Source organism: Penicillium arizonense (genome assembly GCF_001773325.1).
Source record: "Penicillium arizonense strain CBS 141311 chromosome Unknown PENARI_contig025, whole genome shotgun sequence".
NCBI classification, from domain to species: Eukaryota; Fungi; Ascomycota; class Eurotiomycetes; order Eurotiales; family Aspergillaceae; genus Penicillium; species Penicillium arizonense.
This window is the reverse complement of record NW_019173302.1, coordinates 339255-366809: the sequence shown is the minus strand read 5'-3', so window position 1 is coordinate 366809 and position 27555 is coordinate 339255. Positions and strand designations below refer to the sequence as shown.

General features: G+C 49.6%; 10 protein-coding genes across 10 annotated transcripts; 6 read left to right on the top strand and 4 right to left on the bottom strand.

The window, feature by feature from the left end:
• Nucleotides 1-9: 9 nt before the first annotated feature.
• On the top strand, nt 10-1333 carry PENARI_c025G07361 (uncharacterized protein; the record flags this gene model as incomplete). Its single annotated transcript, XM_022635838.1, has 2 exons — nt 10-1162; nt 1227-1333. Coding segments are annotated over 2 exons (1260 nt in total), but the record flags the coding sequence as incomplete, so codon positions are not given.
• A 1085-nt stretch (nt 1334-2418) lies between these two features.
• Nucleotides 2419-6549, top strand: PENARI_c025G04666 (M protein repeat protein; the record flags this gene model as incomplete). The annotated part of the gene is made up of 4 exons (XM_022635804.1): nt 2419-6114; nt 6227-6297; nt 6359-6457; nt 6543-6549. 4 exons carry the CDS (start codon nt 2419-2421, stop codon nt 6547-6549), a joined length of 3873 nt encoding a protein of 1290 aa, XP_022484363.1.
• Nucleotides 6550-7102: 553 nt separating this feature from the next.
• Nucleotides 7103-8282, bottom strand: PENARI_c025G00588 (Saf4/Yju2 family protein; the record flags this gene model as incomplete). Its single annotated transcript, XM_022635760.1, has 2 exons — nt 7103-8214; nt 8270-8282. 2 exons carry the CDS (start codon nt 8280-8282, stop codon nt 7103-7105), a joined length of 1125 nt encoding a protein of 374 aa, XP_022484262.1.
• A 1444-nt stretch (nt 8283-9726) lies between these two features.
• Nucleotides 9727-11171, top strand: PENARI_c025G10245 (uncharacterized protein; the record flags this gene model as incomplete). Its single annotated transcript, XM_022635859.1, has 3 exons — nt 9727-9973; nt 10044-10529; nt 11065-11171. The coding sequence occupies 3 exons, from the start codon at nt 9727-9729 to the stop codon at nt 11169-11171; spliced, it is 840 nt and encodes a 279-aa protein (XP_022484355.1).
• Nucleotides 11172-11317: 146 nt separating this feature from the next.
• PENARI_c025G05306 (uncharacterized protein) lies at nt 11318-12812 on the bottom strand (the record flags this gene model as incomplete). The annotated part of the gene is made up of 3 exons (XM_022635810.1): nt 11318-11680; nt 12451-12543; nt 12627-12812. 3 exons carry the CDS (start codon nt 12810-12812, stop codon nt 11318-11320), a joined length of 642 nt encoding a protein of 213 aa, XP_022484267.1.
• A 1711-nt stretch (nt 12813-14523) lies between these two features.
• On the top strand, nt 14524-15451 carry PENARI_c025G12206 (aromatic alcohol reductase; the record flags this gene model as incomplete). The annotated part of the gene is made up of 2 exons (XM_022635879.1): nt 14524-14550; nt 14600-15451. 2 exons carry the CDS (start codon nt 14524-14526, stop codon nt 15449-15451), a joined length of 879 nt encoding a protein of 292 aa, XP_022484326.1.
• Nucleotides 15452-17890: 2439 nt separating this feature from the next.
• On the top strand, nt 17891-19605 carry PENARI_c025G05269 (MDR family MFS transporter; the record flags this gene model as incomplete). The annotated part of the gene is made up of 3 exons (XM_022635808.1): nt 17891-18303; nt 18360-18819; nt 18868-19605. 3 exons carry the CDS (start codon nt 17891-17893, stop codon nt 19603-19605), a joined length of 1611 nt encoding a protein of 536 aa, XP_022484351.1.
• A 259-nt stretch (nt 19606-19864) lies between these two features.
• On the bottom strand, nt 19865-21148 carry PENARI_c025G12531 (uncharacterized protein; the record flags this gene model as incomplete). Its single annotated transcript, XM_022635882.1, has 3 exons — nt 19865-19902; nt 19965-20530; nt 20589-21148. The coding sequence occupies 3 exons, from the start codon at nt 21146-21148 to the stop codon at nt 19865-19867; spliced, it is 1164 nt and encodes a 387-aa protein (XP_022484339.1).
• An 805-nt stretch (nt 21149-21953) lies between these two features.
• On the top strand, nt 21954-23652 carry PENARI_c025G01134 (argininosuccinate synthase; the record flags this gene model as incomplete). Its single annotated transcript, XM_022635769.1, has 8 exons — nt 21954-21968; nt 22103-22145; nt 22204-22245; nt 22298-22318; nt 22377-23062; nt 23113-23192; nt 23241-23316; nt 23365-23652. The coding sequence occupies 8 exons, from the start codon at nt 21954-21956 to the stop codon at nt 23650-23652; spliced, it is 1251 nt and encodes a 416-aa protein (XP_022484307.1).
• Nucleotides 23653-24024: 372 nt separating this feature from the next.
• On the bottom strand, nt 24025-25545 carry PENARI_c025G03859 (putative salicylate hydroxylase; the record flags this gene model as incomplete). The annotated part of the gene is made up of 6 exons (XM_022635796.1): nt 24025-24059; nt 24111-24439; nt 24489-25227; nt 25283-25340; nt 25395-25471; nt 25530-25545. The coding sequence occupies 6 exons, from the start codon at nt 25543-25545 to the stop codon at nt 24025-24027; spliced, it is 1254 nt and encodes a 417-aa protein (XP_022484300.1).
• Nucleotides 25546-27555: the final 2010 nt, after the last annotated feature.

Sequence of the window (27555 nt, the reverse complement as noted above, 5' to 3'; positions counted from 1 at the left end):
GAGGAGGAGGAGGAGGAGGAGGAGGAGGAGGACGACGACCCAGATGAGGAAAATCCAATCCATCATCCCGTGAACCTCTTTTCGGACGAAGCCGAACCGGAAGCCCAAGATGGACCAGATCAGGATGTTTCCGAAGAATTCCACAGTCCAATACCTGCACGACATCCTGCCACCCAGTCCCCCGTGGAGGTGCAGGTTCCTATCCGTACGAATGGTTCCTGGAGGGATGGCACACGGAGAAATCAAGCGGGGACAAATAAATCACTGTCCTCGCAAAATGGATACAGGAATCAGGTACCGGAGACCCCGGCTCAACCTCGTCGAAGACGAAGAGATCATGACACTCGCAAGGAGGATGCTGCAGATCGGCCAACGGCGTCGTCCAGGAGAAATGAATCCCTAAACCGACGACCTTGTCCTATTCCGGTCGAGGATCACGAGGTCCGGCTCGGTATTTTTTCTTGGCTCAACGATACCGTGAAGGAATCTGGATTCAAGGAGGATTGGCAGATAATTTGCCGACCGAGGAGAGTTTTGAAACTACGGGCCGATTTCTTCATGAAGGATCGTTTTACAGGTCCAAGCAAGCTTATCCAACGTCTACGCGACCTCTATAAAACTATGGCCCGTGAACCCTATTCAGCCAACTCTTCCATGACAGACCGGTGTCGACTCATCGCCAACAGCATTTTCAACGAAGGCCAGCTAGTTCTCATCGAGGAAGCCCTGGAGTATGAAAATGAAGAAACTGGCGGACATTTGATTAATCAGTTTGAAGCACATATTGTGCCTGACTTGATCAAGCTGCTCATTGTGGCATTCAAGACCTACAAGACTGTGGGAGACGACGCGAAACCACACCTCCGCATTGTACTGGATTTACTCTGGGCCATATGTCACCGGATATCTTCTATTCAAGATGTTGATGATCGCATTGGCCCTTACGTACAAGCTACATCTCATGAGGTCCTTTCGCATGTCAAGGTCGTCAAAGATGCACTTAATGATGGTCGACTGCATGAAAGACTTAATCTGGCCAACCGAGTCCCCAGAAGGTACAAACATTTTGAACTGACAGAGGTTCAAAGCAATATTACTTGTGACCCGTGGACCGGGTCAGAGAAACAGGCACTCCTGGAAGGATTAAATGAGTTCAGTGATGGTAAGTCACAATTAAAATATCCATTCTGGTCGCGCTTCCGCTACATTTTCTAACCACACAACAGATGAAGACACACTTGTTGATCTAAAGTGTGACATGAGATATGGACCTGCGCTCGAAAGGCGTACTCTCAAAGATCTACAGGCCAAAGCACAGCGACTAGGGCTATGAATCAGAGATGATTTGAGGAGCAATATCCATCAGCTCATGTTACAATGTGCCTCTAATTTTAGTTACATACCCCCTTTGCGAGTGAATTTATATCTATCGATGTTTACAGAATATAACCTCGGTTCCATTTCGGGTTTAGCCGCGAACCAAAGATCGCTTTGTTTTGGTCAACATTCCACTGTTTACTTCGACACTCCTTTTTCATACTCTCAACCTTGGAAATAGCCATAACTTAGACTTGAGATAAATTATATAGTCAACATGTGAATATATAGCTCAGTTAACAAAATATATAAGCTACCTCCAAATACCAGCGATCTGGGCTGGAAATTGCAGGATTAGCACTGCTCGTATTGTGCCCAAAGTGCGCCCAAAGTGCAGATCAGACACAGTAGAGACAACAATTGAGACCAGCAACCAAATCTGAGCGTATCACAATCTGCAAGGGCTTTGAACACCCCATATGCACCAGTTAGTGTTTACAGACTGACGAAGTGACGATCTTCCCCCCCTCCAAAAGACACCGCCTTCTGCTTCTTCGCGCTTCCCCTTTTCTCCGTACTCTCCCCGTCCTCTTTTGGTGGTCATTTTCTTTCCCCATTTGTATTTGGTTAGCAGACTTCGTTTGGTCTGTAGATCGGCTTTCGACTGAAGCCTCTGAAGTTGCCGGAACGGTGTGCACGGCGCGTGAGTATCTCAGTTCTTTGTCTAGTATTTCTGTTTGGAGACCTTGCAAGCTCTAGTGAAGCTGTGCGCATATCGAGTCGGGGCAATTATACCATGATCACCAATCCATTGGGTTGGAAATTTGGAATTGCCAGTCCTTGGGTGTGTATTGGCACTAGGAACAGGTCTCCTGACGGGTCCATGGGGTTGCACAAACGAGAGCTACAGCTTGAATTTGGCTTTGGAGGCATATACTGACCTACGAACAATGCGCTTAATGTTATGCAGCTTTATTCAACAAGTGCTAACGGAGCTTTTACCTGACAGTTTCCCTGTACAACAAATTCACTCGCACATAGTCGAACCTTTACTCCGAAGCCTGCCCTCCTTCAATACACTAATTCGAACGGACCGCCACCATGTCGGATGCTGAGCCCGTCATGGCCTCTGCTCCCGCAGAAGTCGACGAGAATGCGCCCCCGGCTACCCCGGTAGAGTCGACTACCCTCTCGGGAGGTGAAGAGTTGGTCAAATCGAGCCCCGAGGCTTCCAAGGAGAACTCCAAGGCCTCTCCAACCAAGACCAGCCCTGGAACACCCGGAGCTGTGCAGCGCCCTGTCTCATCAGGAACAGCTACCAAGCGGCCTACGTCGTCGTCCACAACAAAGCCCATGACAACTGCCACCCGCGGTACGACCAGCAGCACATTGAACAAGCCCCCTACGCGTCCTACAACGACTACGGCTACGCGCAAGCCCCTGAGTACCTCCACTACCTCGTCTCATCGGTCTCGCATGTCCGTTAGCAGCTCGGCGGACGAAAAGCCCCGCTCCGTGGCCAGCTCTGGAGATGAAAAGAGAGGGATCTCCGGTACCGCTAAGCGAATGTCCATGGCTGGCACTACGTCCACTCGCGCACCTTTGAGGCCCACGTCCTCTTCAGTTGATCGTCGATCCAGCGTTGCCGGTCCTACTGCGGAGAGGAAGCCTGCCACCACCACCGCCACCGCACGCACCGCCACCTCCACGAGCAAGCCAATGGGCCGTTTGACCTCTGCTGCCACTCCTGCGAGCCGAACTACCACGTCGACTTCCACCACTCGTCCGACTACTACTCGACCAACCTCGACCACAAGTACCGTGAGATCTGCCACAACCGCGGACCCCAAAAAGCGATTGAGCACCATCAGTGGTACCTCTGCTACGCGCGGCGCGGGTGATTCTGAGAAGTTGCAGTCTCTTCAGACAAAGCTCACGGAAAGCGAAGAGACCGTTGCCAATTTGAAGGCAGAGCTTGAGACCGTCAATGAGAAGCTGAGCCAGCTGTCCGTGTCAGCTGAGCAGCCCTCTACTGATGAAGGTGCTACCGATGCACTTCGCACTGAACACACTGCCGAACTCGAAAAGTTGACAGCATCTCATGCCGAGCAACTCCAGGCATTGCAGACCCAACTCGAGGAGGCTGAGACCCAGCGTAAAGAGCTTGAAGAAAGCTCTCAAAGGGAACTCGAGGAGGCCAAACAATCCGCTTCCGCACAAGGCGATGATAAGGCGACTGCCTTACTGGAGGACCTCAAGGCCGCACACCAGGCTCAGTTAGAGAGCATTGGAAAGGAGCTTACAGAGCATAAAGCCGCAGCTGCCAACTTTGAGGACCAGATCGAGGCCCTGAATAAGGAGCTCCTGTCGCTCAAGGAGTTGGAGGAGCAAAATGCCCAGCTCACCCGAGAGCTCAAGGGTCATGATCAGGTTTTGGAGAACTTGAACACTGAAATCAGTAGGCTGAACGCCCAGAAGGAGCAGGAAGTTCGCGCCGCAGAGGAATTTGCCCAGCAGAGTGTGTCCACCCTGAAGCAGCAAGTGACTTCCCTTGAGGCCAGACTTGCCGAGGCTGAGTTAGCCACCCAGCAGAGCTCTGAGACTACTACCGAGTCCATCGCCAAGAAAGATCAAGAAATCAGCGATCTCAAGCAGGCCCTCGCGAAGGTGGAAAGCGAGCTCCAGGAGGCGCGCGACGCCGCTGCCGACCAGTTGGACACCAAGGTCAAGGAATTGGAAGCTGCCCATGAAGCTGCCATCGCCAATCTGAAGGCCGAACACGACACCGCCATCTCTTCTCTTTCTGATTCCCATGCGAAGGAGCTTAGTCTGGCTATAGCTGCAGCGGAGTCTAGCGGCTCAGACCACATTAAGGAAATGCAGGAGCTCCGCGATGCACTTGAGTCCTCCAAGGCTGCTGCCCAGCAGGGCCGAGAGGATGCCATTGCTGAGCTGAAGGCCGCCCATGAGGCCGAATTGAACTCCCTCCAAGAGCAGCTTCAGGCATCTGAGGCTTCTGCCCAGGAGGGACAGCAGGGTGCAATTTCCAAGCTGAAGACTGCCCACGAAGAAGAACTCAAGACCCTGCAAGAAAAGCTCGAGGCTTCGGAGAGTGCTCTCGCAGAATCTCGTCGCGCTCTTGACGAAGGCCAAGCTTCCGCCCAAGACGTTGCCGTTCAGGAGATTGAGGCTCTTCGTCAGAAGTGTGACTCCTTGGAGTCAGAACTCTCTACCGGCACTGGAAAGATCAACGGACTCCAGGAGGAGATCCAGAGCAAGCGAACTGAGGTCGAGGCACTTCACCATAGTCTTCGCGATGTCGAAGATTACTACAAGCAGGAGGGAGCCCAAAAAGATAACAAGCTCAAAGCTCTGGAGCAGAAGGTCGCTGAGACTACCCGTCTTCTCGAGGAACACACCTCGAAGGCCGCTGGTGCGTCTGATAAGCACTCCCAGGATTTGGAAGACTTGAAGACCCAGCATGCTACCCAGCTCTCCCAGGCCATCGAAGAACTGAAGGCTCAACATGCAATCCAGCTCGCATCGGAGCTGGAACAGGCGAAGGAGGCATCGGGCTCTCACAAAACTGCCCTTGGTGATCTTCAGTCGCAACACGATGAGCTCCTTGCCAAGAGCAAGGAATTGGAGTCGACTCACTCTACTCGGGTTCAGTCTCTAGAGGCTGAGCTGAAGTCCGCGCTGGAAGCTCACGCAGGTGAAATTGCTGCCCAGGCCGAACAACGCGAGAAGGCAATTGCCGAACTTCAGAAGCAGTTTGAGGAGACCCAGACTAAGTTGCAGGCTGAAATCGCTACCCTGCAGAGCTCTAGCAAGACCGACGCTGAGGTCCACGAGAAGCAGGTCGCTGAATTGCAGAATGACTTCGAAGAAACCAAGGCTAAGCTGCAGGCTGAAATTGAGGCCTCCAAGGCCTCCAAGTCCGCCGACGCCGAAGCCGAGCATGGCAAGGCCATCGAGCAACTTCTCACCATGCATGAGTCTAAGCTGTCCGGTCTAAAGGAGGAGCTTGAGGCTTCGAACAAGGCCAAGCTGGACGACCTCCAGAAGTCGCACGATGTGGCCCTGGCTGATGTAAACGCCCAGCTGTCGCAGGCCAAGGCTGCTGTTCAGGACACCTCGGTTGTGGATGCCTTGAAGGCTACCATCGCTGACCTGGAGGGCAAAATTGCTGACTTCGAGAAGGCTCACGTTGCAGTCCAAGAGTCTGCTGCTTCTGCTTCCAAGGAAATTGAGGCTCGTTATGCCGCTGAAATCTCCCAGAGCCAAGCCGCTCATGCTGCGTTGGAAGAGAAGCACCAGGCAGCCGTCGCCCAACTGAGCAGCCTTCAGAAATCGGCTAATGAATCGGAGAGCCAGAAGTCTCACCTCGAATCTCTCATGAAGCAGCTCTCTGAATCCCGCGACCAGCTTCTTACCCTCAAGGCTGATAACGCTACTATCTCCGACTCGTTGCTTGATTGCAAGAACCAGAACAGGACCCTTTCCGAGAAGTTGGCGGCCGGTGAACGCGACCTGAACGACCAGATTGACAAGAACATGGGTCTCCTGAATCAACTTGGCGACGTTGATTCGGCTATCTCTGCCAGTCGGCGACGTGTCCGTGAGCTCGAAACCGAGTTACAGCTTTTGAAGGTTGATGGAGGAGAACGGAGTAGCAACACCTCAGGCTTGGGTGCCAGCCGGTGGGCAACGGCCGATGAGGGTAGCGAAAACGCTGAAGATGGGGGTCCAGCCACAACGGAAGGTGAGGACCTCGGCCCATCCATTGAGGGAACGGTGGGCAAGCCCCGTTTGAAGTCTTCCTACTCATCAGATCTTCCCGCATTCCACCCATTCATATGAAGTCTGAAGACTATAGTATATACAGGAACTAATTTGATATCAATAGATGGCCAGCATCCAGGAACAGCTTAAGCATATCCGAACAGCCAATGAGGACTGGCACGATGAGCATGCCAGGTGAGTCTGTGCTTACCGAGGCTATTCACAACCACATGAGGCTAACCCACATTCCACCCAGACTCGTCGGGGAACTTGCTCAACTCTCCAGGCATGCAACCCCTGCACCTCCCAGCCTCTCGACCACCCCTCGCCCCGAGGCATCAACATCGGCACACAAGTCAGGGAACAATCGCGTCCACACAGAACAACCTTCACAATAGTGCGTTGTTGTTTTCGTGCTGCACATTGACCCCTTCTCTGAGAGCTTAGTCGTGATGCAGCATGACTTTCTTTTGTTGAGACCTGTTTCACTCTCTTCTCTGTGATTCTACTGTATGTAATAGTCTGCGGGTACCTGTCTTACTAGGTCAGGGCTTTCCCGCTATTCTTGTTGAATACCTTTATTTTATTGTTTGTGTACATCTCGTATGCGTATTCAGTTTATCAATACCATGGCAATCGCCGTATAATTCTGTCTAGAGATTTTAAAGAAGTCGAGAAATGATACATTTACTGACAATGATCTCAGTGAAAAGGGGAAATCGACCAAGTTTTGTTATAGCTGTTACAATTCATGTACACTTACCTTGTCCACTTGCCTGCATATTACCTAAAGTATACGCTTGCGTTCATCTCCACAGACCAAATACATACAGGCCTTTCGCTTCATCCTATGAGAAGATAACCGCCTTTCTAGCCCCGTTATTTACGTCAAGTATAACGCTATATGAACAAATCGGGTATCTCGTTTGTGCAATACAGTTCCTCAATCAACGCCTGACCTGAAGTCCCAAAACAAGAGAAAAGAGAGCTGAAAATAGCCTTACTCCGAATCAGAAGCATAGCTAACCAGCACGGGTGTTGCGACTGGGGTAGGTATCTCTTTGGAGGTAATATCCCGTTTCCCACGCATGTCCGCAGAGTGGACGCTGGTAGTATCTGAACGAGGTGTTGGGGTCGAAGGCTCGACAATCTTCCTTTTCTTCCCGGGCTGCCACCCGTTTGGATCATCCGGATCATCCACCAAGAACGGGTCAATAGTAGCGCGCGTATTGCCACTCAACTCACTGCGAAGAGAAGCTTTCCGGGAGGCGACAAGATCAGCCGCCTTAGCCCGTTTAGCAGACCGAGATTTCCTGCCATGAGAATCCGCTTTCTGTGGAAGTTTCGCGACACCTTGCGCAAACATCGGCCGAACACGAGTGGCCCGAGCAGCATGAGCACCAACAGCAGCCCGATCATCCCCAAAATCAACCATCTGAGCTCTCTGTCGATCCGACTCCGTTTCATCCACAAGGTCAATCCCAAGACTCATCTTATCTTTCAAGGCTTCCCGGCCAGCCTCTGCCTTTTCAAGACCCTTGCGCTCCTGCCGGAACGTCCGCCGCAACCGCATCGATTTCTCATACGGATCTTCCCAGTCCCGATTTTGGCGCTGCTGGAGCTCAAGAATGCGAGTAGCCTCCGTCTTCGCACGACGCTTGTCTTCGACTTTTCCCTCGAGTTTCGAAAATGGATCCTTTTCCGCAGGGTCCTGCCCCATGGCGTACGGTTTGATCGCGATTTCACCCGGCTGTAACTCCTTGTCGTCACCGGTATCCCGTTTCTTGCCACCTTCAGTAACGATGTAGGCCGTGTTTTGGGGGTCGGTCTTGATCTCGATCGTCCCACCACAAACAGTATGTTTCATGCGAAAACTGTAGATCGGCGTGGAGTAGTAATTCCCGACCTTTCTCTTCTCCGCGTTGAAGCGCACGCCCTGGCCGATGATCGTTTCGTGTGGTTTGCATGTCGTGCACCAGACTGCGAATGGCATTTCGAAGCGTACGACCAACGCTCCCGGGTGACGCGCCCGAGCTCCAAGAGGATGTTTCTTCGCTAGTTGGTTGCCGGATAGGACTCCTTCTTGGTCTGGTGGGACATACCGTCCCATATCTGTTGCGCGCGCATGTTAGCTATTGCTTTGAGGTTTGGTGGGGAAGGGACGTACTGAAGCCTTGCATCTTGGGCGCTTTGGGGAGGTTTCGCCGGGTTAAGGTGTAGGTGAGGGTAGTCCAGCCAGTCAGGTCTACCCTGGGAATAGATGTTGTGCCAGCTGTTCAGGAAGACAAGTCCCGCGGCCGCGAAGGAGATGTGCAGTTGGTGGAAATGATTCTGGTCGGAGATATCGGCAATAATGTTGCTGACTCATCGTTTCCCCACAGCCTTCCAGGGCTGAGATCTATACAATGAAGTGAAGACTAGGTATAGAGTGTTATAAATAATAAAGAGTGAAGACAAAGAGTGAAGATAAAGAGTGAGTATAAGGAAGTAAGCATAAGGAAGTGACTGTAGGGAAGTGAGGATAAAGAGTGATGATAAAGAGTGAGCATAGAGAAGTGAGCTAAACCACCTAATTTGGGTTATGCGTAGCGGAAGTCCAGTATTTTATTTGGATGATTTAGCAGGGTTATGAAAGCCAAGACCTCTATTTTATGCAAAATTGGGGTTTCATAGGGCCCCAATGGGTACCTAGCGTTGGGTTTTGGAGAAGTCTACACTTATATTGCTACTAAAGGTACTATTAGCGATTGGAAGGCTTATCATAAAGTAGCAGTCCGCGTTATATCGCGTAGTCGAGGTAGGGAACGAACGAAAGATAGAAAAAAAAGGCAACGCAGGTTAAAAGAAGCGTATTTCACGGCGTAAGTAAAGATCAAGGGCGAATTATCTAGCGAGGAGCGTAAGCGCCGGCGAAACAGGGCGGCAGAGAGGAGAGCAGCACAAAAGAGACGTTAAGTAGAAGTAGCAAATAAAGGGCAAAAACGTCCAAAGGCAAACATACACAGTTGATATTCGGGGTTTTCTTTTAATTTTGAGCTGTCATAGTAGGCAAAATATGGTAGAGAATGCTTCGATTTGAGATTAGATGTATTACATTTTGAATCGTTACTCAGAGCTAAAACTTGGGCACAATCTATGCTAAGGTAGGAGAGAACTGCAGCAGATAGAAGCCTCAAAGGGCATGTTACCTCGTACAGGCTGCATATGCGTAGGATGACTGCATCAGGCAGCGTAGTTAAGAGATGTCTGTTGGGTCAACGTGCGGGAAAAACAAGACAGCATATATCTCAAAGGCTTCGAATTCAAAGTGCATATATAGGTGTCCTTGGCAGACTCTACTTCGAATCGCTTCATCACGAGCACTCAGAAGCGTTTGAAGCACATTGCGCAACCAAAGCTTAAGGTTCGCGAGGGCTCGAACTGGGAGTGAATGGAAAGTTGCTAGAGCCATGTTGGCTTCGTCTCGCACGTACATCAATCGCACCAAGATCGAGATCAGAATCACAACAATCACTGAAATCATATCAGAGCTCTGAATAGTCCGCTTGCATTGTTTCCAGTTCATTTGATGATCGGAATCTCGAGTCTTGTTGATTGAGACATCCTGGTCCTCCAGGCCTGCCCATGTTGTTTACCTGGCCACCCATCCTTTCGTCTCACCCTTCACCCTTCAACCATCCTTCATCCTTCAAACTTCAAACTTCAACCTTCGTCCTTCAAAATTCGTCCATCATCCATCATCCATCATCCATAATCCTTCATCCATCCCTCTCTCTTATCTTCAACCCACCTTCAAGCTTTGCCGCCACGAGATTTAATCGGTCTTTAGGCTGCTTGACCATCAAAGAGCTCTGTTGGCATGACCTGGACGGTATGTGACTCATCTGCTAATACTAGGAAGTTTCTCAAATTCGATTCTGATATATCTCTGATTAACACAGAAGAAGTGACGAAGATGTCACAAAACCTGCCCTTGCAGATGGCATCGGCAGATGCCACAACCACGACAGAGGGCTCTCAAGGCAAAGGCGTCGAAGGCATCCTGACAGATCCAGAACCTGCTCTCCGTGAATGGCGAACTACACCTGAAGAAGAGTTAATGGCTCAGAATGACCGCCTCATGGCCATTAGTATGACCAGGGCGGTACAACACGACGGCGCCACAATTGCACTCATTCTCCAACAGGAGAATCGAGCAGCGGCAGATCGGGCATTTGCCATGGGCTTGGACCCAACACACTATGCGCAGAATACCCGTCAAGCAAATCACGAAGCCATTCAAAGGGCCTTTGACTTTCTAGAGGGGGAGGAAATGGACTTTGAATACACAGAATCTCATGCCGCAGGTACACCAGCTGACGCAGACCCGAGCGAGTCCCCAAAAGACGCTGCGAAAACACAGCCATCTGTCCCGACTATTCGCAAGTGTGTGGCGTGCATGGAGTCTTTCTGTCACGATATTATCGAAGCGCCATGTTCTGACTTTTATTGTAAGGAATGTATCCTTCGTCTGTTCAATGATTCGTTTGTCGATCAGTCTGTATTTCCCCCTCGTTGCTGTGGAGTGCCAATCCCCCCTTCCAGTGTGCACCAATTCATCGGAGCTGGACTCGCTCGGCAATACGAGGAAAAGGTCATTGAGCAAAATGACCCATTCAGAACCTATTGTTCAGATCGCTCTTGTTCTCAATATATCGTCCCAGAGCGTGTTAACGGGTACATTGGCCGATGCATCTGTGATCGCGCGACTTGCACTTTGTGCAAGCAAATGGCACACAGGGGTGTTCCATGCCCCGAGGACCCAGGCGGAATCCAGGAGCTCTCAAAAGAGCAAGGATGGCAAAAATGTACCAACTGCGGCGCTGTCGTTCAGTTAGCATCTGGGTGCAATCATATTTCGTGAGTAGCATATCAGAAACATTTTTTACACTGCTTGATGTTAACATGTCTGCTTTACTCTAGATGCCGATGCGGTTTTGCATTTTGCTACGTTTGCGCATTACAGTGGAAGACTTGCCAATGTGCGGCATGGGATGAAAGGACGCTCCTCGCACAAGCCCAGGAAATAGCTGCGCGCAATGGAGCCGGTGCTCCGGCCCCTGAAGCTGTGGGGAATATAGTCGCCCAGCTTAGGGTACAACAAGAGTGCGACCACGAGGATGACTGGAGTAGGATTGAGGGCGAGCACAACTGTGACGAATGTGGCGAACATATGTCACGTTTTATCCTCCAATGTCCTGGATGCAATATGAGAGCATGCCAAGGATGCCTCGAAGGAATCCGACAAGATCAAGACTGTGCCCATGGCGGTCTTTGGAGAAGGATCGAGGGACAGCACGAATGCGAGGAATGCGAACAGAAGATGGCACATTTCATCCTTGAATGTCCTGGGTGCGCGATGTGGGCGTGTCAAACCTGCGTTGTAAAACTCAAGGACGAGGAGTGAGACCACAAAGGTACCTGGAAAAGAATCGATGGTGTGCACACTTGTGACGACTGCGGTGTCCAAATGGAAACTTTCGTCCTCGAATGCCGTGGGTGTGGCATGAGGGCATGTGAGCTTTGCCGGTGCGATCGTCTGTAGACGACACTGGTCGGCTGGTATGAACTATGAAACCTTCTATTGTACCATGTATGAATTAGTCGGCTTTCTTTAACTCCGGCATTCGAGTGATCGATGTTGTGAACGCCTATTAAGGGTCCTTGATGTATGTTTGACACTGTTATATTCGAGCTTCGAGATATTTCAATTGATTGGGCATGTGGCCATTCTTTCAGCCCCCCTTTTCAGAAGAGTAAGATATCTGGTACAGGAAGTACCATTCGTGCATATCAATAATCCAACCAAACAGTATGACGGTGGTAAATAAACGACAAGAATGGAAATGACGTTGTTGTGATGGCTTCTTTCGGAGACAACATTACATTTGCCCATGATGTTGGCCATTTAGACCGAGTGATACCTTAGAATAGGTCGAAAGACTCCCAGGTGTAATTCGAGAAGGATAAGTTATTTATACATTCCAGAGGAATCTTCCGCAAAGTTCTTTGACAAGCGGCCTTAAGGCCCAGGCTACCTAGATATGCACGTAAAGTTTGTTATGAAATTTGAACTCATCAGTTCTCCTCTTGTAAACAACTCAAGTTTTCTTCAAATCGTTTCCCGCCTCCAACACCTGCTTGCCAATCCTCTTGCTGGACACCGAAGTGCCGCCACTTGGCAACCGATGCAGAGGTGGGATTTGAACAAAGATACCAAAATGACTCAGGGTACCGACACACTTCGCTAAGGGAAACCTTAAAGAATATGCACAGAGCCATGAGGGTTTGATACTAACAGAGACGTACCCAGAGGTTGGAATTCATGGGCAAAGATCCGAGCCTGAGAAGCAGAGTCTCCCGCAGACCAGCAAATCCATTTTCGCGAGCCTTAAAGGCGATCTACAGACAGCTTTAAGATTCCAAGCCCGGAAAAAGAGACCCGAACACACAGCAGCCTCAGCCAGGGGTCAGGAGGTACTCACTGGTGCCAGTGCCAGCGCCAGTGCCAGTGATCCCACAGATTTGTCTAATACAGACGACCCATCATTCACAAATGGCTCTTCTTTGAAGGAGATACCACCGACTGAATCCTCTGTACGCCCGCAGAACGCTCCATGCTTTGGTCTTCTACAGGTTGCCATAGACACAGACAGGTTCGCTGTACCCATGACTGTGAGATGCGTATCCTGTTTCGATGAATTCTGCTTCACCGAGATGACCAAAGTGCAATGCTCTCACAGCTATTGCAACGCTTGTTTGACTCATATGTTTCGATACTCTGTGGTGGTAGAGTCTTTGTTTCCCCCTCGATGTTGCCGCCTCCCTATCCCAGTCGAGCAAGTCCAGAGCGTGATAGGGCCCGATCTCACGAAACTGCACAGGGAGAAAGCAATCGAGCTCAATGATTCCAATCGCACGTATTGCTCGAACCGAAGATGTCTGCGGTACATTTTGCCATACTGTATCTCGAGCGCCGTTGCCATATGCCAATCTTGTTCCTTTCTTACATGCGCTGTGTGCAAAAGGCCCCAGCATACTGGTGAATGCCGGGATGTGAATGAAGAGCTGTTGCTGGGCCTGGCGAAGAAACAGAAATGGCAACGATGCCCATCATGCCATTTGCTTGTGGAACTGTTGGAAGGATGTCCTGCAATACGGTTTGTCACCAGGATGAGTTTGATTCCTCGGACTTCGAGCTGACATAGGATCAAGATGCGTGTGTTTTACCATATTTTGTTACACTTGTGGTGCGAAGGCTGGCCGTTGCTCCTGCGTAGGAATGCACACATAAGCCTCAGGAGGCTAAAGCAGCCATTTTATTTCCTTTGGAATGGAGTGCAGTAAATTGCTTTTCAAGGAAGGTATCAAGGCCAATACAGTCAATTGATGAATCGAAGATATGGCATATCAAATTGCTGTTGTACTTGATAGGCGCAAGGACACAAAGAGAGAAGAGGGGTGAATGAAATTTGTATGGGAAAAGCTGAGACTAAGAGTACATGTACGCTGATATTGAGGCGAAACACTCCATTTTTTACGTTCAAGTGAAGCTATGAAGTCGCTAAAATAGTATTACATTCCTGTTTTGAGTTTGAGCCCAGTGTTGTAAATGCGCGCCACGACAACCAATGTAGTCCCAACAAGCAAAATAACAGTAGCAAAACACTGGGCATGCAAGTAACTGCCGCTAAGTCTGTATCAATGCTCCTGCAATTGGCGATCCCGTGAGGGCTGCAAAGCTGATACTTAATACCATTCCAGTTCGAACAGCAATCTTTTCCAAGTCCATTGTTAACGATGTTAGACTGGCGGGAAACAAGGATTGCAGACTAGCCGAGAATCCGCCGTAAAACACTTCGAATACATACAAACCGCTCAATCCGGTAACGCCAATCCTGGTAAACAGCATAATCGATGAAACCAGGGCAAACGAAATGAGAAGATTATCGGGCCAGTATATCGGTGAGCAAGAATATCCGGTAGGATTATTGCTGGGAAGCTGACACCGATCATTATCAGTATCAAACTGATAGAGGTAGACTGTTTCGACGCTAACGATATCCCTGGCAAAGCTACCAACGGGAGGGGTGACAAGTGCGGGAGTTTTCCGCGAATTTCTAAGCATATACATATAAGCGCGGGAACAACATGCTAAGGCTGACCAACTCAGCATACGGGGTGATTTTTATCACTTATCATGCAAAATGACGTGCCCGAGATGATTACAAGAGGGGGAGTGATTGCGAATCCATCCGACAATGCTAAAGATATATTCAGGTATATAAGGAGGGTACGCCTCCTCGAAAGTTAAACTATTCGACCTTCAATCAAACCAACTTCGATACCAACATTATCAACCCGAGACTTGATCTTGACAAAATGCCTGCTAAAGTTGCTCTCGCCGGTGTAAGTAACCTTTCCCTCTTATCTTTTGTACTCAACTAACATCGACCAGGGAAGCGGCAACCTAGGCCCAGCTGTCCTGAATCAATTGCTAGACGCTGGGTTCGATGTGACAGTTCTGTCTCGTCAAAGCAGTGACAAGACCTTCGACCCAAGAGCCCAAGTCGCAAAGGTCGATTATGAATCTCTTGACTCCCTCAAGAATGCTCTGACTGGCCAGGATGTCGTGGTCAGCACACTTGGTGTGGGTGCAGTGCCACGGGACACCCACCTCCGTCTCATTGACGCCGCTGTCGCCGCTGGAGTAAAGCGGTACATTCCCTCAGAATACGGATGCGACACGACCAATCCCCAGACTGCCAAGCTTCCCGTCTTTGCCGACAAGGTGGCTGTCCAGGAACATCTTAAGAAGGCCAATAAGGAATCTGGTCTGAGTTACTCGCTCCTCATCACTGGCCCCTTCCTTGACTGGGGTCTCAAAGTGGGATTCTTGCTCAACCTTTCCGGCCCTGTTGTAACATTGTATGATGGCGGCGAGCGAAAATTCAATGTCACCACTCTCGCCGATGTTGGTCGCGGAATTGCTGGAATCATCAACAATCTCCCGGAAACCGAGAACAAAACAGTTTACGTCAGCTCGACCTCTGTGTCCCAGAAACAGCTGTTGGCCTTGTCGGGCAAGAGTCTTGAGACGAAGACCGTTCCGGCCATTGATTTGGAAAAGGATGCGTTTGCGGAGTTGAGCAAGCCGGCTCCTAACCCAGGCGTCTTTGCCCCCCTTTTCATTCAGCGGGCGATCTTTGGAGAAGGTTTCGGAAGCCAGTTCGATTCCGGAAAGCTGTTTAACGAGTCGTTTGGTTTGAAGACTGTGTCTGACGACCAAATTCGGGGCTTCTTCAACTGAGCTATTTGTCAATAAATTAAGGATAGCCAATATTTAGGATATAGATACGTATGGTATCACAATTATATTATATCAAGGATACCTCGTATTCCACGCGCTGTAGTTACTAGGAGTTGCAAAATGTCATCGATTGTTTACCTGTGGTGACGTCTCACATCCAAATTCCCCGATCTCGATCTCGATCTGAGCCCCTTGCATAACTCTATTTACACTTCTTAACAAGAGGACCCCAATGTAATTTGCCGATCCCTGAATTATTGTCAAAGAGGAAGCTGTTGTGAAGATTGACTCGGATATCAGTCGCCAAACTACAAGATGAAAGGAGGAAATGCATCAAACCCCGTAGTCCTCTGCTGGCACAGAACGATTTGCGACTTCATGATTCTCCAGCTTTACACGCAGCGTTGGCAACCCCAGTCCACGACGCTATTATCCCCTCACCTCCACTTCGACTCGCTGTCAATACGCCAATTCTGGCAGAAAGTTCAAGGGGTTCTCATCAAAAGAAGGAAAGAGAAGAAGCCAAACTCATCTGTTCCAACCAGCTTGGTGGGTCAGCTTCTATTCCGGGACATGTATATGGCAGCTTAAGCAGCGCTTGGTCACAAATTTGATCGGACCCATGGAAATCAAGTTGCTCGTTTCATCGATTGGAACCTTAAGACGAACCCTGTCAAGAAGGATGAATCAATCGACGGGGCCTATGAAGTGGACTCACAGGACGCAGAGGAATGGTTTCAGCGGTGGAAGGAAGGCCGTACGGGATTCCCATGGATCGATGCCCTGATGCGCCAATTGAAACAAGAAGGCTGGGTTCATCACCCGGGAAGACACAGCGTTGCCTGCTTTCTGACTCGAGGCGGGTGCTATCTAAGCTGGGAACGTGGAGCCGAAGTTTTCGAAGAGATGTTGATTGATCGTGAGTTTCTCAAAGCCGATACTGCTATCAGTCGCTATGTCCTAGATGAAACTGCATCCAACGTGGAAAACTCGATGTGGTTGTCCTGTACGGCTTTCTATAGTCAATACTACAAGTGTTACTCGCCTATATCATTTGGAAAGAAGTAGGATCCAGAGGGGCATTTGATCAGAAGATACTGCCCCGAGCTGGCCAAGCTCGACAAGAAATGGATTTATGAGCCGTGGCGCGCGCCCATCGCGGACCAGAAGAAGTTTGGCTGCCGGGTGACGGGGGATGGTAGTTCATCGTCGAAAGAAGATGGTACTGAGCATACATATCCCAGACCAATGTTCGATTTCGATGAGTGGCGGCAAGTTTGCCTAGGTGGTATGAAACATGCATTATGGGGTTGGATTTTATGGCAATGATGAGAAGGTCAAGAATGGAACTTGGAAAAAGGAATTTGGTAAAGGGGACAGGCCAGCAAAAAGACATAAAATCTAAGATGACTCTGATTGAACAAGGGCAATGTTAAAAGGACCCCCTCTTGTAGATATTCGGACCCCCTCTCCACCTGCCTAAGCCTAATTAAGGAAGGCGTAGTATGTGTATTTCATAGTGTATTTCCTTAGTAAAAATGAACAAAAGGGCATAGAGGGAGACAATAGGCCTCGTAGGGTGTGTGAAGACTTGTACCTAGCTTAATACGTATACTAACTAGGCCAAAAAGACCACTCTGTTAGCCTAAGGGCTGACATGCCTAGGACCGATATATATACTACTTAGTACGCACAATTATACGCGTGCGTACCCTAGATGCCAGGCCGTGATAGTTAAATCTTAGCTTCTATAAAAAGCACTCACTAAAGCAAAAACGTTTAGAAAGTAAGATGATATAGACTTACTCTTCGGTTTACGATAGGGGGTCTAAAAAGAGGTCTAAAAAACGGTCTAAAAAACGGTCTGTCCAATAGTGTTAAAACATCTGCTGTGTCACTGTACTAAAAAAGACACCGTTAAATACACATACTACGCCTTCCCTAATTACGCTTAGACAGGTGAAGAGGGGGTCCGAATATCAACAAGAGGGGGTCCTTTTAACATTGCCCTTGAACAAATGGGACCTTGTAACGGCTAAATGGGCATTAACGGTTTTGCAAAAACAACGAGCAAATATCAAACGCAAAGCATAGAACGTCACCTCGTGCTCTTGAGTCAACATGATCTAAGATTTTCGTCCCGATGAATGAGATCAGCACCGCACGTGGTGGATATATTGCTACAGGTGAGTATGAGGTGCAGGGGTCATAACTGGCAGATATCGCCGCGTCGGGTCTACTTTCTCCCTATTCAATGCAGTCTCTACACATGGATAAATTGCAAGCAAAGTGACTCATTTATATACGGGACTCGGCGCGGAACTCAACCCGAAGCCCCACTATAACAAGGCGGGGCCCGGGATGAAGAAAAATATTTTCAAGACTTCGAACTATTTTATATTGCAAATATCTTGACTATCGCTTGCTGAAGTTATCAAAATGGAGTTCCAAGATGCTCCCCCGCCCCAGGGACAAAGCAGAATCCGAATCGTCACGGTAATGATAGCGCTGGCGCTGTCTATGTTCGTGGCGGCACTCGATCAAACAATTGTTTCAACAGCTATTCCAACAATTGCCGCTCATTTCCACTCAGCTGCTGGATATACGTGGATTGGTGGTGCATATCTTCTTGCGAATGCTGCCGGTGCATGCATTTGGGCCAAGCTTTCCGATATCTGGGGCCGGAAACCTATCTTGCTCTTGGCTGTTGGGTGGTTCTTTATTAGTTCGATTATTTGCGCCACTGCTGTTAATATGGAGATGCTTATTGCTGGTCGTGCCTTGCAAGGTGTGGCAGGTGGTGGTTTGCTCCAGCTCGTCACTATTATCATTTCTGATCTTTTCAGCGTGAGGTGAGATACTAATACAGTATTCCCGTTTGACGGTCTAATGCTAATTATTGAGATAGACACCGCAGTCTGTATCTTGGTCTCATGGAAGTGATGTGGGCTTTTGCTGGAGGTATCGGTCCAATTCTTGGCGGTGCTTTCTCTCAATACACCGGCTGGAGATGGACATTTTGGATCAATCTGCCTGTTTCTGGTATTACCTTCGTTCTGCTGTTCTTCTTTTTGGATGTGCACAATCCCAAAACGAAGATCATGGATGGTATCCGGGCGATTGACTGGTTTGGCAGTCTTTCAGTCTTGGGTCTCACCCTGATGCTGTTGTTAGGGCTGGATTTTGGAGGAGAAACATTCGCCTGGAAATCCCCGCAGGTCATTTGCCTGATCATTTTTGGATCTTTGTGTTCCTTGCTGTTTGTTTACAGCGAAAAGAAGCTTGCAAAGTATCCTCTAATGCCGTTGGACATATTTGCTCGTCTATCAAACGTTGCTACGCTTGCAGTGGCTTTCGCGCACGGATTCGTAAGTTCTTTCTTCCTTACTATTCGCACCAAAACTAACCAGTTATAGGTCTTCATTGCTGGTGAATACTACATTCCCCTTTACCTGCAGTCAGTGCACCAGGCATCCCCGATGCGATCAGGTGTCCTGATCCTCCCTCTCGTCATCACCGAGGCCTGTGGAGGTATGCTCTGCGGTGCCATTATCCATCGCACTGGCCGATACCTTGAGCTAATCTGGGTCGGTCTTGTGCTTCTGACAATCGGAAACGGGCTATACATCAACCTCGACGTCACATCCTCCATCGGAGAGATCGTGGGCTACCAAATTCTCAGCGGCTTTGGTGCTGGTTTCCTCTTCCAAACACCCATCATCGCTATCCAAGCTATGGTCTCCCAAGAGGACACTGCTACCGCTACAGCTACGCTTGGATTCATTCGTAATATGGCAACTGCCTGCTCCATTGTTATCGGCGGTGTCGTCTTCCAGAATAGCATGGGTGAACAGCAGTCGAACCTTTTGGCTTCTGGTATGTCCGAATCGATGGCAAACAGGATGTCTGGAGATGCTGCCGCTGCAAGTATTGAATATATCAAGGATATCACGGATCCCGCGCAGCTACTTGCTGTGAAGGAGGCCTTTGCTTGGAGTTTGCGCAACATGTGGATTCTGTATACGTGCATGTCTGTTGTTGGTGTTTTCTGCTCTGCTTTCATTCTTAAGGCTAAGTTGAGCAAGGAGCATGTGGAGACCAAGACGGGGTTGAACATTGAGAAGGCGCCTGCTGAGAATGTACATAGTGTCTAGGATCTTTACTAAGAGCACGTACCTTGCTCAGGCAATTTTGAAATAGCACTTATCTGTTGGTTTCAATGTGGCTACCATTCATAGCTAGCAGTATCACGAATGACACGACAGCATCTTATATAATGATCATTACAGCACGCTAACGGAACTATCCAAGTTTATTTGTATTCAAGGTGACAAGTGTTTGTTTGTGACCACTATCACTTTCTAACTGAATGCGAAATGGGGTAGATAACGTCGGAGAGCCAAGAGACGTAGCTCAGTACTCAAGAGTTTGTTTGATAGCGTCGTAGATCCCTAATACCGAAGTTCCACGGATTAGCAGACGACAAAAATGCAAAATGATGTAGATAACTCACTTGCAACATCAGGCAGAATAAATTGCTCGTAACTCAAACCCGTGTGCGTACTCCAACCCGCAACGCGCTTGACAGGGGCCTCTAGACGCAGGAAAGCACCCTCCTGGATGGTAGATGCAACCTCCGCACCCACACCATAATTGATCATGCTTTCATGGACAACAATAGCTCTCCCTGTCTTTCGTACGCTCTCCAGGACTGTTTGACGATCCCAGGGATAAATGGTACGCAAATCAATAAGCTCCACGCTGACGCCTGGCATGGTTTTTTCGATGGCCGAGATAGCAGAAGAGCACATGTAGAGAGGCTGTCCGTAGGAAATGATTGTCAAATCCTTGCCAGGTTTGATGACTTCAGCTTTACTGAGCGGGATAGTGTAGTATTCGTTCGGGACATGTTCCACGGCTGCGCGGTAGAGAATCTTAGGCTCCATGAATATCACCGGATCGTTATGCTCGAAGATGGACGCCAATAGGAGGCCCTTTGCCTGTGATGGAGATCGTGGCATGACTACCCGCACACCAGGAACATGTGCAAATAGGGACTCGGGAGACTGTGAGTGGTACCTATCGTTTTGGACGATTAGCATGAAGGTCTACTTGACACCCGTTATGTATAACCCACAAGGCACCGTGACCAACCGCACCACAGGGCATACGGATCACCAGTCCACCAACATTGATCCCCGTCCCACCTTCACGATATCTGAACTTGGCTGCCTCGTTGACAATTTGATCGAATGCTGGGAAGACGTAGTCGGCAAATTGGATCTCTGCTACCGGCTTCATCCCTTCCGCGGCAGCTCCAATTGCAAATCCCGCAATACCTTGTTCCGTCAAGGGCGTATTAAACACTCGATCTGACCCAAACTCTGTTTGAAGATCCATTGAGCACCGAAAGACACCACCGAATGCAACATCCTCGCCGAAGAGAAGCACTTTTTCCGATGTAGACAGGGCGGTTCGTAAAGCAGAGTTGATGGCTTGGAAGTAATTTAGTCGCTTAGTTGTAGCCGCAGCAGGGTATTCTGATGTATTGGACAGTGAAGACGATGTATGATGCAAAATGGGAGTGGTTTTATAGTCAATAGGCAAGTTCAGCTTCGCGGATGGTGTAGGTGCGCCAGAGTAGAACCGCCGAGGCGTTTGGGCGAGACACCGCAATGGAGCGCGGAGAGGTGCCATCTCTGGGAATTTGGACGAAGTGAGAGAGGATATGTGTGAAGCTACATGGCAGAAATCCCCTCCAGGGGTGTCTTTAAACTATGTTGGTTGCATTGCCCGGGGCAGAGCGCGGGGAAGTCGCCGCGGGTAGCCGAGCGGTACGCAAACAGGACAAACACAAAAACACCCTATGACGATATCCCCGTGACCTGGAAGTATAGGATTGCTGCCCTACATGATAACCCCCAGGCACTCGGACATAAGCAAAAAAAGAGGCGAAAAAGAGGGGCCAAAGTAGGATGGGAACAATGCATGAAACGGTATACTCGCTTTGAGGCTTTCGTGTAAAGACTGCCTAATACTTCACCAATGATACTATATACACACTTGTGATCCCCACCCTGTACCCTTGGGTGTCTAGGTGTGAACAGTGGATCTTGCTGCATGTTATGCTTGTTTGCTGTATGGAATTGACCCGATTCGAGAGTATTGGTTCCTTGATTTGGGATGAGCTATGCAGGAATGTTCTTATATTTAGATCGGGTTTGTAGCTAGTGAGCATAGGTATACATAGCCCAATTGCTCTCTTAACTCTGCACTACATTCCCCTATCTCAATTTGCACTCAATTGACTGTATATTCCACTTATATAGTTCTGTTTACAGAGTGATTGGAGGGGGATCGACTTTATCTCTTATCAGCCGGTGTCGGACCGCGTGACTTTCCCCGGCCCGCACCAAAACCGCATTTTTTCGAATGACTCAACCTTCTTCCTGTTACTCCACGTTCAACTTTCGATCCCATTTCATTCCATCAATCACTCACAATGGCTCAGGGAAAGGTATGATCTTTTGGTTTAGCTTCACGCTTTGCGCGATTCTCTCTTCCAATTCCATCTCACACCGCTCCCTCTCCCCCGCCACACTTTCAATTGCCTGCCATGCTTCCTGGATTACTGACAATACGATTGCGCAGGTTTGCCTCGCCTACTCCGGCGGTCTCGACACCAGCTGCATCTGTATGGACATCTTGGGTTACTTAATTGACCAATTGCGGTTACTGATACCAAAATACAGTGAAGTACCTCATTGAGGAGGGCTATGAAGTCGTCTGTTTCAGTGAGTCGCCAATGTGATACATCTAATGACTCAATTGCTAACCTCAACACAGTGGCCGATGTTGGCCAGGAAGGTAATTAACAACCAACGTGACATCAATCCGACAAAGATCTAACCTACAACAATTTTAGAGGACTTCGAGGCTGCCCGCGAGAAGGCCCTGAAGATCGGTGCCCTCAAGTGCGAGATTGTCGACATCCGCCGTGAGTTCATCGAGGAGCTCTGCTTCCCCGCCATTGCTTGCAACGCCGTCTATGAGAACGTCTACCTTCTCGGTACCTCCCTGGCTCGTCCCGTCATTGCCCGCGCCCAGATTGAGGTCGCCCAGCGCGAGGGCTGCTTCGCCGTCTCCCACGGCTGCACTGGTAAGGGTAACGACCAGGTCCGCTTCGAGCTTGCCTTCTACGCTCTCCAGCCCGACATCAAGGTCATTGCCCCATGGCGCGAACCCGTCTTCTACGAGCGCTTCAAGGGCCGTCAGGACCTGCTCGACTACGCTGAGCAGAAGGGTATCCCCGTCACCTCCACCAAGTCGAAGCCCTGGAGTATGGATGAGAACCTGGCCCACTGCTCCTACGAGGCCGGTATCTTGGAGGACCCCGACACCACCCCTCCCGCCGACATGTGGAAGCTCACCCAGGACCCTCTGTCCGCTCCCGACCAGCCTGAGGACTTCACCCTGACCTTCGAGAAGGGTGTTCCCGTCAAGCTTGAGTACACCCAGGGTGGCCAGAAGAAGACCGCCACCGATTCCGTTGAGCTGTTCCTGACTGCCAACGCCATTGCCCGCCGTCACGGTGTTGGCCGTATCGACATTGTAAGCTTCATGGTATACAGCGTGGTTTCAACGTCGCTGACCCCAGATAGGTCGAGAACCGTTTCATCGGTATCAAGTCCCGTGGCTGCTACGAGACCCCCGGTCTCACCTGCCTGCGCTCCGCCCACATGTAAGTGACTTGGTTTGCAAGTTGTTCGACTCAACTAACATATTCCAGTGACCTTGAGGGTCTGACCATGGACCGTGAGGTCCGCGCTCTGCGTGACTCCTTCATCACCTACAACTACTCCAAGGTAAGCAACACATAACCATTCCATCAGCTTCGATCTAACAATTTCCAGCTCCTGTACAACGGCATGTACTTCTCCCCCGAGCGTGAGTTCCTCGAGTCCTCCATCACCGCTTCCCAGAAGTCCGTGAACGGCCAGGTCCGCTGCCGCGCCTACAAGGGCACCATGTCCGTTCTCGGCCGCTCCTCCGAGACCGAGAAGCTCTACGACATGAGCGAGTCCAGCATGGACGAGATTGGTGACTTCTCCCCTGCCGAGACTACTGGATTCATCAACGTCTCCGCCATCCGTCTCAAGAAGTACGGCCAGATGAAGGCCGCCGCTGGCGAACGTCTGTAAACGATGTCTAAAAGAATATAAGACACGCCTTCTCTTCGACTTGGAATGACTGGAGTGCCATATGTTGACCGTCCCTGGCTTCCCGCCATGTCGAGTCTCTCTGGTCCAATGTTCCATGCGTATCATGGGATGGTGGCTTGAATGACTGTATAATGAACTAGAGAAAAATAGCGCCGTCCCGGAACTGAAATTTAGGAATTAAAATTGCGAGTGAATCAAATTCTTATGTCCACTGTAGAAGTAGAAAGATCTCCAAGATCAATGCAGTATGTACATTTGTAAAAGATATGTGCGAAGGTATATGCCGAAAGGTAAGTCGCTAGATGGCAGTCGAAGAGAAAACAAGTGTTGAATGCATGTTATCGACGGTATTCAAAGATTCGCCCGGCTCTTGCCTTGGTCGAGTTCTGCCCACAGGTTAACACAGGGATATCCCTAGGGAGAGGGACGCATCATACCATCCCAAGTAGCCAAAGCCGCCTTCTCAGCATCCCAAGCCCAAAGGAACTCCTGTGTGCTACGATCCGACCATTTATCGGGATTCTCGCCACTGGCCGAAGCGAGGAACTGCGCATCGCGGGAGACCTGTTCAGGCCCATCTGGTAAGTGTAACGTGATACGATTCTCCGAGCCAGACTGCTGCACCGTCTCGGCGCGCTGCTTTCGGGATCTTTCATATGCACTCAGTGCTAGGGGAATTTCCGCTCGCGACGTGATGTTCGAGAGAAGGACGCCCAGAGCAGCTGCGTCTTCGACGGCTTGGGCGGCGCCTTGGGCGACATATGGCCTGCGAGTGTCAGATAAACGAACAACAGCGGCGAAAGCAGTTCACTTACAGCATTGGGTGGCAAGCATCACCGATCAACGCGACCGATCCTCGGATCCACGTTCTCAATGGCCGATGCAGACACAACTTCCACTCCAAGACCTCATTGTCATCAACCAGGTCAATAAGCTTCCGCACCGTACTATCCCAGCCGTCATAGTTATCAACCATAGCCTGCTTCGAACCCTTAGTAGTCCAAGACTCCTCAGAGCCCTGTACATCAGGATGCAGCAGAACAACATTGTACAGCTGGTGACTGCGAACTGGGTACGCAATAATATGGCGCGAAGGACCAAGCCAACGCGTCGCCTCAGGCTGGTCAATAAGTTCCTTCAATTCCGGATCTTTCTCCATAATCTCCCTGGGCAGCATAATACGATATGCAGCATCGCCAGTAGGAATGGCTTTAAGCGATGAATCCTCCAGAAGGCGGCTCCGGATCGTAGATTTGATACCATCAGCACCGACGACAATATCGCCACGAACAACGGTGCCATTGGCTAGCGTCACGCTTGCCGGGTCGAATTGCACATCTGTTACTGGTGAATTCACACGCAGCTCGACATTTGGCAGAGCTACTGCTCTGTCGATGATGGCATTGTGCAGATCAGCGCGGTGGATGACTACTTGCTGGCCAAAGGTTTTGTTCACCGGCATTGTGCCGAGGAGTTTGCCATTTTCCCATCTCCGGACGTGGATGTGCTCTAGGGCTACATCCTGGGCGTGGATTAGGTCAGAGACACCCCATCCTGAGTTCGAGGTTAGTTAATTTGGATTTATTTCTACGGCGCGATGGTGACTCACGGTCGAAAAGACGCAACATGTTTGGGGAGACTTGGATGCCTGCTCCGACTTCCATGAGCTGGGATGGGTGTTAACATTGCTGTCTTAGGGGGTTATCAAGTGTGGTGCGCACCTTTGGAGCGGCTTCAAGAACCACGACGTGGTGTCCTCGAAGACCTAATGTGAGGGCTGCTGCCATACCGCCAATTCCTTCAGATTGTCAGTTGGTACATGCATCACGCCACCCTTTTTAATGTCCAAGTCATACCAGCGCTGTACAACATCAGTATCCCGGTCTTGCGTATCCAATAGTGAAAAGAACATACCCGACGACGATCACCTCCAAAGGCAGATTTGCTCGTGGTACATCCATGATGAACAGTCCAAGATGTAAATATGATACAAGATGTTGAAGTGTAATATGAAGAAGCAAAGTGAATCAGCAAAGTGAAGAGAGAATGACAAAACAAAAATGGAAAAAGAAAAAGAAAATTATAGCGGCAAAGCCCAGATGAAGTATGGACTCGACAGCTATTTTCTATTCCGTCCCACCCGTTCCAGAAAGACGATACACGTCGGGATCCGAGGATGTTCCCAAATTCGCTCATTCGTTCATTGCCCAAATCCGCAATTAATTGGCATTTTCCATGTCCGCCCCTTGCCGTTCTAACCTTCTCCGCAGACCGGGGTGAATGGGGAAATCCACCACATTCCTGACCTGTCTCGGCTCTGTCGGTGGCATCGAGGCGGCACTTGGCCACTATTTGCGGGTCCAACGGGCGACAGTGACTAAGCGGAATGCAGTTTATTAGCTGACACCTTGAATTTACTGACCAGTCCACGGCATCAGGACATGATAACGCAGGTCTACATGTCGTACAGCCGTTCAGCTACCGAAAACCTGATTAAAGTGGCTTTGTGGCGGGCGGAAACCCGAAGGTGAGGCGATCGGGGAACGCCAGGCCCACCAGTCATTGAACCCCCCGGCTCTTTGCGGGCTCATCATCTGCCGAACGTCGGTCAGATCTACAGTCCATTGCGTTTTCTCCACGACTGCGCGTCTGCCCCAGACCCATCTTTGATTTCCTCTATGATCCTCTCGGATCATAGAGGCTTGGGTCTGGTGATACAGATCCTCAGCTTCTAGATACTCATCACGGCAAATACCTGGTCTCGTCATTGCCGATAACACTATGTCTAGTCGCTAACTCAATATCGTGGCTTCGTGACTGGCTCGATATTGGGAATTAGACAATTTCTGATTGACCAAATGGGCAGGCTATCAACCGCAGCTTCCGAGAACCCAATCGTACTATATCGTGGTTGATGTGACCAGCTATCACTTCGGGGGGGCATGTTTTATCCCCGGTCCACTTTCTTTTTCCGTCAACATTGTCTACAGAGGCAACCCTTGATATTGAATATGTCTTATACACGAATCACTGGAAATTTTCTTGCTTGCACCAGTGCATGTATCTAGGTCTGGATGACCTACATGTATGTAGGTTCTTGTGTAAGGGATATAAAGCTAGATGTGCCCGTGCGCTTGCTCCACAATGGGTTGCAAGTTGGGCCGATCATCGGCTACAGCTGAGTTCTTTCTTTGCCGGACTGGTAGTTGGACTAACCTCAACGGACATAGATTAGTTTCCAAACAATTGCCAGGGTTCAGCTATCGACATATCAATTCTTGCATATACAATATCCCTACCATACTCTCGCCACCAACCAACCACAACCCTCCACAAATGAGAGCTATCCTATTTCTCTGTCGCATACATAACTTAGTACATGCTCATATATGTGCATCAGCTCATCTGCAAATGATGCAATACCTGCAATATAGCTCCTTCCTCAACAGTCCGAATTCCCGACCTGGAAATGCTGTAACGCTGAAACGCACCAAGTCGCATATGTATTGAGGCCATAGCAGAGCGGAACACGGGATATGCTCCCCGGCTGTCAGTCCACCGGAACAAGCTCTCAACAAAGCACCACTGTCAAACATGAAACAGACCTGAAGTCAAGAATATCCACTGCGACATAGTATCTCCCCTGTCATAACCCAGCACGTCTTTTCGAACCTAGATTGCTCAAGCTGACGCGCAATACTGATGAACGTCCATTGTGCGGAACCCGGCCGCTACAGTACAATATACAATTCCCACCGGAGCATATAGCCTCTCCCAAACAAGGCACTCGAAATAAGAAACTGCTAACTTGGAGTAAGCAATATCATCAACAGTCGAACCACCGTGGATCAGATAACCCATTCATTCCTGGCAGGATGATCT